The following is a 12,150-nucleotide window of genomic DNA, read 5'->3' on the forward strand; positions in this document are numbered from 1 at the left end:
CCAATCATGACAGAGAACTCCATAAAGTGGTGGTCCCTACTTTTACCACTCGGCGTTCAGAGGATCGCTAACTGTAAAATGGAAAGGAAGTTAGCGTAAAATGCGTAAAAACACTCACAGCGGCTTCAACAACAGGTCAAATGACATTTATGTGAAAGATGGTTACTTTGTAAGGACAAAGAATTATCACCCACATCTGCAGTTTGCCCCAGCTCTACTGAGCATTTTGGAATCTTTCAGCTTGTTGTTTTGGTTCTGCTGCCGTCAACTTTAGTGTTTGTCTTCAGTCTCACCTTTATTGTCATTTCTGGGCATAGTTAACAGGTAGTTAAACAGCTCTGCAACAGCAAATAACAGCACTAAATGCGACCTCCCTATCACTTGGCAGCAGATGAGCAACTAGGTAGTGATAATAGCTTAGCATCTAGTAGCTTAAAGAGCCAGATATCTTTCCCAGGAGTTATGGAGAGCCAAACAGAGCTAATACTGGATTTGCATTAATCAGATGGACAAAAACAAGATGCCAAATGAATGCTAATATTGCTGAGGTGACAATAAGTCAATATTCAGGCAGAAATCTTTACAGTCCAGGTAGTGTCTCAAAAAGTTATTTAAGTTACATTATGTTTCATACACAACTGTAACCTTGAAAAACATTAAACATTCCTTTGCTTTTGGCCAGTGCTGCAATGATAAAAGTACACAGCACAGCTAAATTGAAAAAAAAAGGTCCATTTGAGCATCATGTTCGATCAAAAAGATCACTCTTCTTGTTCTGAATGAATCAAAACATCATCAGAAATGCATGTTTTGCACCGTGAAAACTAAATCCGCCACCGTTCACTTGCTCTGCTGAAGAATAACCTTTGCTGACGGCAGTTGGCATTTTTACCATTTCGGATGAATCACAGAAAAACCTGCTAAGCTCAGGCTGAACATGTTTTGACAAGACGAGAACACATCCAAAACCAGAGAGCAACTCTCATAGACGCTTTGATCATTTGCATTAATTTTGAATAGACTTTGAATACTGCAACAGACTCGAACAATCTGTGCAGCACAAGTCACCGTACGGTGAATGAAGAAACACATGCTTCTGTAAGGCTTTAAGAAGATAAGTTCTTGACCTTGCCGGTGAATGAATTACTCCCGCTTGTGCTCGTCACATAGTAACTAAATGCAAACACAATGCAGCAGCAGGCCTCTGGGTTCTGTGTGATTGCTGAGTGTTTACCCTTGATAGAAACAACTTGGTCGTGCACAGTGCAGTAATCTAATGATTTAGACTGTGCAGGCTCATGACTGTAAGTTGGAGAGGGGGTCATGAAATACAACATTAGTCATGCAGTAAGTAAAACAAACAGCTGGGCCTGTAAAAGCTGGTCAAACAAGTGCTGGAGTGGATGTGACGGGAGGACAAAGTACAGTGGTGGCCAAGGGCTTTCAAACTCTTTCAAACATCCTGACTTCCTGTCTCTCTGTAAATGTATCTGTCACGTGTGGACAGATGTTAAAGGTCTGACTACTTTCCAAATAAAGAGGAATGGTAGACTGGATACTGTGGAGATTGAATGGAAAATCCATAATGTGTCCTTAGGCAGTCTTTGAGATCATAAGTTAATATTCATCACCTTTATCTGACTCCATCCCTCACTCTTTATCTGCATTTATTTGACTGCATCTGCAGCAGCAACAACCAGTAAATAAGAGTTCAAAGAAGCCACATCCTCCCAAAAACCCACCACCAAACTTTAACATGTTCCCATCTTGTGGCTCGCTCACTTCCATTAATTAGATTCTGCTACGACCGGGATTAGACGAGTGCTCTCCAGTCGTAAAAAAAAAAAAAAGCCCTGCGGTTTGAATCAAACCGGGGAATTCCATTATGTTTGCATGCAAAGATCATTTATACGCTCAAAACACTCTCTCAAGTATGTGTGCCATCCGCATCAATTAAGTCCCAATCAAAAGGACTTAAAGATGCGAGACAAAAGACAATGTGTCCCTCTCTGTCGCTCCCTCTCTTTGTCAGTGTGCGCACTCTTGAAAAGCTCGAGATGCTGTGGGCTGTTGATGTGAAACAGTCCCACCAACTGTGCTCGGGGTAAAAAAAAAAAAAAAAACAGCTTTGCAGCGACATTAGCTTTGTGCTGCCTTTGTGTCTCACAAAGATAAAGTTTCATAAAAGGAAACAAAGGAAGAAAGTATCATGCAAGCGGAGAAAGCACTAGCATGTGCAAACTTCTTAAACTTCAGTTGCTTGTCCAGACTGGTAACTCACACCCTCAGTTAGTGGGTCAGTGGAGCACTTAAACTAAACCAGAGACAAGAATGTCACACGGGAGTAAAACTCTGTTGTTACTTTACCATCTTTGCAGGAGTTTCTCCTCTATCAGGCAGAGCGTTTTTTCATTTTTGCTCCTGATAATCCTCTCTGGACAGCCTCCCCGGGCTCTGAGCAGAGAGACTTGCCATGTTTAGTGCATCAACAACAGGAGTCGAGTGAAGTACATCCACGTGACAGCAAGTTGTCTCAATCGAAAAGCAACTACAGTCATCTTCCAGTTTGCGAGCGTTGTTGCAAAGGGGCAGCAAAAATTGTCAGGCTGCCTGTTGATCCTCCAGCTCCTCTTTCACTTCTCCTTCACAGCGTCTGAGGCTACTCTGAGTGTTTGGGGGTGAGAGCGAGAGAGAGAGAGAGGGAGAGAGAGAGAGAGAAAGGGAGAGAGAGAGAGAGAGAGAGAGAAAGAGAGAGAGGGAGAGGGAAGGAGGGCAGGAGAGTGTCTGAGAGGGGGAGGAGAAAAGCTTTCCCTTTCAGAGGAAATCCCCCTCGAGGCTTTTCAGAGTTTCTTCGCTCTCTTTCGAACACACACAGGCTCTGTCACACACCCACAGACACAATATGCCACAACTGGATGCACAAAAGCATGCCATGCTGAATGTGTGTGTCACTGTATGCAATGGAGGAATTCCTACGTTGCCACGCATGTAAACACACACTCGCGGACGCTGATGCGCACACTCTCCCAGCAGCAGAGAGCTGCAGAAATCCAGCCCCTCGTTTGTGGCCCCTTTCTTTCTATTTTAATCACTGGAAGCTTTTAGAGGGCTAAGTCAAGTCATCCTGCCCTCTCTTCTTATCCCTCGTAGACTTCCACTGTCTGCACCGGGCTTTCTCATTTCCTCTCCTCAGCAATTGTCTTCCGGCACACTGCCCAGTCTTTGACTCATATCAAAGGGAGAGGCAGCAGAGGGGGCTTCCCTGCGGAGGTCCGAGCCAGACAGCAGGGCCTGCGAAGAGTGCTGCTATACCTACATATTAGCCTAGAGGAATGCAGGGTAACACCCCTTGGACTACATTTTACATCTGGAGTTGGAAGATGGATCAAGTGTGAAACCAAAGGCCTGCTGCTGCAAGAAGCGAGGTCCATCACCGAGGAGGAAGATTGACAGGCCTTCGCTTATTTCTGTCGGCTGACCGCCAGAGAGTGAGTGTGATCGAGGCGGCTTCGACGAGCAGCTCACAGTCAGCCTCGACCTCTGTCCGTTTGTTCATTCAAATTCCAGAAATTGCATGAGGGCCCATGAATATTTTCATCACGGGGAGAAAAAGGGCAGAATATATTTCTTTTAATCAAAAGTTTCTCTTTGTTCAGCAGGTGAAGTTGCAGCTGGAAATATGAAACAGACTCTCTCCCTCCCGCTCTCTCTGGCTCTGACTCCCTCCGTACCTGCGGTTTCCCGCTCTGAAGAAACTGCAGTCTTTTGAGCATTCCTCACATGTTTTTCTTTCACAGAAAGAAAGCCATGCTAATTTGTCTTTCACCCTAAACCACAAAAATATGTAGGTGACGTTCTCCCAAAAATGTTGCACACGATTCCACTCCCTGTTTCGTCTCTTTGTTAGATTATCTCCTATTCAATCATACTTTCTTTAACTCTTTCTCCCCACCGCTCTTGTCTTTAATCTTTTATTCTGCATAAGAATATCTCTACCTGCTCCACATCGTTTGGATATATCTTATTATGCCTGTATTAAAAAGGTTAGGCAACAGAGGGTACTAGAAGAATGTCCTAGTTTCTGCTAACTCAATTCAGTTTCAGCAGCAGAATATAACCTTCATAATTATGTTTTCATTATTGTATGTTCACCTGAAACTAAGAATAGTTGGGTTTTTTCGGTTCCTCTGAAAGAGTCTTTTATATCTGCAGAGGGAGCAGGTCCATCATGTTTCTGCAGTTACCCCGAACGACCAAACTACGCGCTGTCTCTAGAAAGACGTCCTTTTGTGTTTTTGCAAGGGACATCTGCATTTTTTTGTGGACACCGTACAGGAGGGTGAGACAAAGGTTGGTCAGTCAGTTGCAGTCTGCGACTATGCTGTTGGATGCCAGTAAATCTTACACACTGGACCTTTAAAACTGATACTGGATTTTGACATTTTTCTTTGGCACAACACAACAGATTAGAATTAGCAAACATTCTAACTAAACGTTACGTATTCACATACATGTGGGATGTGGAACAACATTAGTACTGTTTCAGAGGTGGGGCGCCCCAGTAGAGCATGGGCCCCATGTACGGAGTCTGTGTCCTCGCCACAGCGGCCCCAGGGTTCAAAGACGACCTGTGGCCCTTTGCTGCATGTTATCCCCCCTCTCTCTCTCTCATCCCATTTCCTGCTATCTCCCTCAGCTGCCCCATCTAATAAATCCATGAAAAAGCAAAAGAAAAGAGAAGAATATGGGTTGTGTTTCAGGCCAGCTGGTGGTTAAATATCTACTCTCCATTTAGCTCTGTTTTAGGTCTCCAACATCTCACACGAAACAGCTCTTACAACTACCTGTAACTTTGTCCGTGCTGACTGGGAGATGCAGTCCAGTTTGCTCCTTTAACCAGGGCTGACACAGCAACAAAACAAAGTGTCGAAAAAATAGGTCCAGCTATGAGAGACTAGCGTGGTCCTCACTTGGAGGTTCTCCCTCAGATATGCGTCAGGCATCACTGCCAAGAAGCTGATGCGGTGTGACCGGACTCACTGCGTCACTGCAGCACCGGACTAAAAGGAAAACGCATTTTGTATGTCTCATCACTTTGTATTTTCTTCTTAATAAGTAACCGGCTAGTTAACGATAAATGGTTGTTGGAAGGTGCCCATTGGAAGCAGAATTCACCAAAACTGATATTCCTAACCTGGATCTTTAGGTACTAGAGGGTTAAACGTTCACCTGCTACCTGCTAACTGTCTGTTTGCCCCTTGCTGTTGGGCAAGTAGCGTACAGTTGTTATATCAGAGCTTAACACGAAAAGCTGCTGCTAGCTCATTGTCATGTTGTTTTTAAGTTTTTATGTAGACACATTTTTTTTTGCTTTTAAATAATACATCAGCTTATAGAAAGGCACTAAAAAATAAGTCTGACAGTTAGCCCCAGCTTCTAACAAGGTTTGTCAGACAATACTGTAATGGGGTATCACGTGGTTATCTGTATTTTGTCAGCGATCAGCAGTCTCAGTAGTTGCCAGTTCGTGGTTCTCTCAGCATACTGTACTGCCATAAAGTTAGCTTGCTAGAGTTGACAACGTTAATGTTATTTAAACAGCGTTTAGAACATTAGCTAGAGATGGTCAGATGATTTGACCAAGAATGGTGTTGTGATGTGAATACAAAGGGAAGGCAGATGGTGAGTTAATGTTAACAGTAACTCCTTTAAACGTAGGGGAAGACAATTCTGGAGAAAGATAGCTGATTATTGAGTCTCGTTCCCAGGTAGCTGAATACAGACGCTTACCGCAGGTTGGTAACCCAAAGCGTCTGTATTGTATGTGTCGACTTTGGAATGAGACTCAACAATAAACTGTCTTTCTCCAGAATGCGTTCCCCAACTTTTAATCTAGAGATGATGCTAAAAAGCGTTGACAGTAAACAGAAACAGTAAAGTTACACACTGTAAAACAAAGACTATAAGCTTGAAGACTCTAAAAAAGCCCTGTAGAGCATACGTATGGGGATATGTACACTGGGGTAATAATTACAGATGGTCATCGCCACAAACAGTATCTTTAACATCACAAGTACTCATTTGATTTGTATAAAACAATTTGGTTATAGCGCCTTTAACAGAAGCACATAACATGAATGCACATTATTGGTAAGGACACATTAAATCTAAATCGTGACCAGCATACGTAGTCCTACTAAAAGCATGATATTTTACTGTTGAAGCATACATTTGTCAGTGCTTTATAGGGAGCAAACTAAGTAATGATGTCATTATTTCAAACATATCTATGGCGAGTTCTTGTTACTTATCCGGTGACATATTTGGCAATAAAAATAAAATCTGCAGCGAGATAAACTCAGCCAATAATTTATGCCTATCTGTCGGGCTCTATCTGTAAAACAGACTCATGGGAAAGCGAGGCAATCTACTTTTGTTTTGGTTTTAACTCTAGGTCCAGACCAATCCAGGCCGTCTCCCCAGCTGAAACATGACGGTGAATCAGAGGCCGAGGAGGATGAAAGTGGGCCACGGCGGGCTGACACTCAGTTTTGATCCCCGCTTCATGAAAACCAGATGGGCTGTCCATCTAAAGCAACACGGAGAGGGTGGAGGGGGCTGCTCTGTGCTGGGTGAGTCAGTGAATGTGGAGATTTGAGAGGCTGCACTCAAAAATGCAGACATAAACACACATAGGTGCAGAACCAGACAAAACCAGACAAAGAAATGTACACAGAGATAGGGAGCGAGTTTCCTGAGATACTGCGAGAGCCAGGAAGTTTGGAGCACACACCCACACGGGTTCATTAAGCAACCGTATAAACACTCACGTGTACTGCAATTTCTTTAACACATACATTTGCACACAGTTGCACGCAAACGCAGCAGGATGAGGGCCTGAGTGCTCCTTCTTCCCTTACCTCCCTCCTTGTCTAATTCCTTTCGAGTGAGTGGGAGACCCCGAAGGCGAGTGAGCAGGACCCCTTCAGTGATTTACTTCAGACCAACACTCGCCCACAATAACCTCCCGTACACTCAGACACAGCCGCCCACGGTCTTGACGGTTCATAAAGCATGACTCACAGCGAGCGTACAGGCTAATATCGTTATTAGAGGATGGGAAAAGCACTGCTTCTCCTCTTGGCAATCTACCCCCTGCATCACTTCCTGGATCAATTACCTGACCGGGTTCCCGCTCCAAGCTCATATTCATTAACTTTATGATGTCACGGGTTGTTTTCATTTAACACAAGCGGAGCGAAGAGCAACCTCAGCATTGATTGTTCGTTGAGTCGGTCCCTAACACTTTCAGCATGTCTCAGTGACATTATTATGAAGTGAACTGTCCCAATGACGAATGTCTGAATAGCTTTCGGCTGTTATCACTCTTGTCTTGATGGGACAACATGAAAGGAGGAAAGGGAAGACAAAGGGGTTATCTGTCCCTCCCTTGGTTCCTTTTCCCAGGGAGGGCGACCTTATCAGCGTCTGGAGATCTGCTGCTGTGACTGTGACATCATTTCCTGCCCTGTCAAGATTAGGGGCCCGAACTTGTGATTTAGACATTTGGTTGCTCTTTCAACAAACAGAAGGGATAGAAGTCCTGGGTTCTTCCCCCGTCGATATCTGTCTACACCACAGATGTTTTCTTTTTTTCTTTGAGGTATTTCTGGGTCTTTAAAGAGAGGGTTTAAGGCATGTTTTGAGTAGCGTGTCACTCTGTGTGGTACTAAGGAGAAAATGAGGGGGTCTTGAGAAGAAAAGGCGTACATTCAAGGACATTCCAACGGGGTCAGTGGGACTCTGCATGCATGTGTGTGCATGTGTGCTTGTCTTTCATTGTTCATTCAGGTGCCGTCGAGTGATACATGGAGACATTAAATGCTCCCAAATGTTCGCTTCTCTTGTAATTGTAAATCCATCAGTCTATGGAGTTCTACATATCACGCTCCATTTTTTATGGCTAATAAAAGACAGGACAGAAACGCCTCTAGCACTTTAAATTGCTTTCCATCTGTCCCACTTTAAACAGCCTTGTTCCCACTGAGATTTTATAATGAGAAATCACATTTTAATACAATGAGAAGACCTCGCTGGGATACAAATGCAATCTTTTGTCTGCATTGTCACCTCTTATTTTTCAAAGATATTGGGCTTCCTACAAAAAAAAAGACAGTAGACTTATATGAGTTATTGATAACATTGAGCCTCTTAATGTGGAATACGAATCATCTGGTGTGCAAGTGATGGCAAGTTTGTTGCACCACCTAAGGAGGCTAACGCTAGCTAGATAATGTTAACGTTATGGACCTTTAGTTAGTGAAAGCAGCTTGGTGGTCCTTCTCATTGTGTGGCCCATAGCACATAAGCACCAGAGACTGCCGTCGGCTAACTTCCTGTTTAGCGCCTGGCTAACTTGAATAAGGACAAAAAAGACTTTCCAAATGTTATTAGATCGAATGGCTCAAATGATGACAGTGAAACGAGTCATTTTGGTGGGGTTGTGGCACTCAAAATATGTATCCAGCTGCTTCTTTCATAGTGTTAGCTCATGTCTTTTTGGGCATCACGTGGTGCTGTAGTTACACAGTTTGGCCACTACGAAAATTGGCTTCAAACCCTGACGTAACTTTGCTCATGCTAGCTAATGCCAACATTGCTAATGTTAATGTTATATGACATGTGTCATATCGTGTTCAGATTATATATATGAGCTGACTTTTAAGTCAGAACTTGTGGTGGTGTAACAGCTGGGCGTAACAAGCCAGAGACCACTGTTCAAGACCACGTTTCAACATTTGTAAGTGTCAAACCACTGGATAATTCTAAAAAGCTGTTAATACATATTATGATGACATGTTGCGCCAGTTTGCAAAACCAAAAACGACAATTTCCAGCTGTGTTGGTAGTGACAAGACCGAGTAAGCCAAAACATGAAATGTCCTAAATGATGGGAAATAAACATAACCAGACCAATAAGCACACTTTTCTCAAAACCTTAAAGCAACATCATGTAGAAATTGGCATTTTGTGGGATTTGGCGCCCCACACTGCAACACCACTGTCATAAACAGAAATCCCAGGTCTGCAACAATTACAAACAATTACAAACTGACTACAAACAAAACTCATTATGTCACAACAACATTATATGTTGAAAACTTGTATCTTGAAGTAAATATGTGTGTAAGGCTGTGATCCTACCCTCTCACTGAAGTTACATAGTGCACAAAAAAGTGAGAGAGACAGAGACACCATTCACACTGTTACAAGACACTGAACCATCAACATGATTTTAAAGCTGTTATATTAGATAATTTACTTAGTGTTGCTTTCAAGAAAAGAAAAGTTTTACAAATTGCACATATGGTTTCAACACATCTTGATTTGCAGAAACTCAAATTGCCAACATGTATTCTGGTGATTAGGTTGAAAAAATACCAGTTTATGCAGAGAATCTCTGAACAAAATTAACAACGTATGTCATCTGTAAAACATCAATCAAACAAGTTGTAACATGTTTGATCAGTATGAGATTCCTCATGACCCTCTGCTGATGCCTGTGGTTCAGCAGCTCAGATATCCTCTTGGTCACTCTCTACACATTCTTTCCTTTTGTTATTATAGAGGAGCATCTTTTTTTATAGCAAATCCAAAATGTTAACTTCAATCCTTTTTGCAAAAGAATGCGCTTCCCGATGAATCCCGCTCAGTTGCTGTCTCGGATGTTGCCTGAGTCTGTCTGTGTTACTACATCAAATGCAGAGAATAAAGGGTCGTGCATACTCTGTGGAGAGATACATGAAAGACTTCCCAAACTGGAAACATCTTTGCCAGAGCTGAAAAAAACAAAGCGGGTTTGTTCCATGGGCTTTTCTGAACTAGACATTCAAATGGAGGATTGTATGTGTAAGTGTTAGTGGTTCAGTGATCTCACCTCGATTTACAGTAATGTTATTAAGGACCGTACAACAAGCTTCTAAAGAGGAACAGACATAGTATTGTTAAATTGAATTAAGGGGTTTTCCATCTTTGTGGAATATGGGCACGCTTGTGGTCCACAGAATGAACTAAGAATTTAGATGTCATATTGATTATTATCACATGTGAAACGCTCATGCTGCACCCACTGAGCAGTTCCACATGTTTTGGTTGGTCCCAGTCTGTCCTGATGTGTTTTCCTGAGAGTCACACAGCAGTGAGAGGCTTCAACCTCAGCTGGCCACTGCTGGGTGCTGGTCCAGTGTAGGAAGCAGGTGTTAAATTCACAACAGCGGACATGAGAGAGGGGGAAAAAATGGCTGCAAGCTGAGGCACAAGAATGTGGGAAGCTTGAGACTTTGGCTCAAGAAGTTTTTCCTCCCTTTTTGACAAGAAATTCAGAATAAAACAGGAGTGACCGCTTAGAGCCACATGCTCGTGGCCTCCAGAGGATGTCGTGCTCATCACACACAAGAAAACAAATGATGCGTGAAATGCTTTTTAAGGACAGCTCTGCATTCCCATTCCTGACTCAAATTAATCAGGCTATCGTTGCATTCACACACTGTGAACAGAATGGAAAGAACCATGAAGTCTCTTATTCCAAAAGATGCTTACCCCGGTGCTCGCCTTGTTTTCGTACCATTTAAACTGGCTGAATTAATTAAGTAGATTAGTCCTGTTGTGTTCCATGTTCAGGGCGGTTTGTCAACAAGTGAAACCAGACGCAAAATTCCTGATATCTCCGACTTGGTATTTCAACCAGGAGGCTGATGGGAACTGTTTTTACAACTCGGCTGTGCATATTTATAGTCTGAATGATATGACATGAATGCAGCATATGTTGTACTTTGTTATGTGATTTCATTAGCACGTTTATATTAACAGCTATTGTGTGTTCATCTGGCCATGGTTCATATTGTGTAGCTAGTAGATACACTGAAACAGGATTTTGTTAATGGTAACTTGGTATTCAATGATTATCCAGATTGCAGGGTAGCATGTTAAAGGTCAGTGTGTTAGAATTTCAACACAGACTGAAATATATTGTCATAGGACACAATTTAGACATATCGTAAGCCTTAGTAGCTGCATCACCAGGACATCTTTTTAAAAAACATAAATGCCTGTACCATATTTTTGATGCAATCCATGCGTCGATATATTTCATGCTGGGTAAAGAAAAATGGACCCACCCCGTAATGGTGGCGTATGCAAATGCAGCCGCCGGCAGCACCTAAGGCTGGCTGAGCAACAGGGAATCAGAGGCTGTTGTGCCCACATCTGTGTAGGACCTTTGTTCTGAGCCAACAGATTAGGATTACAGCAGGCTGAGGAGAGGTGGACTCCGCATTTACATAATTGATGCTTAAATGCAGTCAAAGATGATGGACAGCATTTCCCAGATGTCGAACTTTCAATGGAAGGATGCCAATGGTATTATCATCACTAACTGGTTGCTGTGGTTTACTTTCACCTGTCATAAATGTATGTATATATGTATAAAATCAATGTGCATACTGTGTGTTCTATGTCTGTGTATCTTAAAGGAGTTTACAAGCCTTCCTTTTGTCATGCAGCCAAGTGTTATAGAATGACAAATAAATGACCTTCAACTTTCAACCTTGATATTACAATTGTGCCTTTGTAGCTAATATGTTCAAAGACATAAGGCACCGATAATACCGAGTATTACTGCTAAATATAAACTTCCTCTCAAGTGACCAGGTGCACACAGCACGGCTCGTTCTACTGTAATAATCCAATAAGCCGTCCAGTGTTTCTCACTGGTTTTTTCGGGGAAGTCACTGGACAGAGGTACTAATTAGGACACTCCAAGACAGTACTTAACGGTTAACTCTCGACTGTATTTGCTTGTGTAAGCAAAGCTGTGGACACAATGGTGTTTTGGGAGAAATGGTATATGAAAACAACGCCTGCTGCCGGGCCATGGGAAACAAGGAGACCCAAACACGCCGCTGTGTCAGAGAGAGACTGCTGCACTCACAGACAATGTTGTTTCAGGTGAAACGGGGGACAACAGGTGTGTGTGTGTGTGTGTGTGTGTGTGTGTGAGAAAAGAGCAGCTATCTTCACTCTTGCCTCCTCCTAACACATGACCAGTCACAAGTGGACATATAGCTGCACACTGAGAGAATGTGATGTTTG

General features: G+C 42.8%; 1 protein-coding gene across 4 annotated transcripts in view; it reads right to left on the reverse strand.

Moving 5' to 3' along the window:
• Positions 1–2,731, reverse strand: part of quob (quattro b) — a 39,876-nt gene extending 37,145 nt beyond the window's left edge. The window contains exon 1 of one of the 4 annotated variants that reach the window (XM_030420855.1): positions 2,368–2,731. In XM_030420855.1, coding sequence (XP_030276715.1) covers positions 2,368–2,370 — 3 coding nt within the window. In that variant the 5' untranslated portion in view covers positions 2,371–2,731. The remainder of the gene's footprint in view (positions 1–2,367) is intronic. The other 3 variants (XM_030420854.1, XM_030420852.1, XM_030420853.1) reach the window with 3 other exon arrangements.
• Between the last annotated feature and the right edge of the window lie 9,419 nt (positions 2,732–12,150).

This window comes from Sparus aurata, chromosome 6 (genome assembly GCF_900880675.1).
Source record: "Sparus aurata chromosome 6, fSpaAur1.1, whole genome shotgun sequence".
NCBI lineage: Eukaryota > Metazoa > Chordata > Actinopteri > Spariformes > Sparidae > Sparus > Sparus aurata.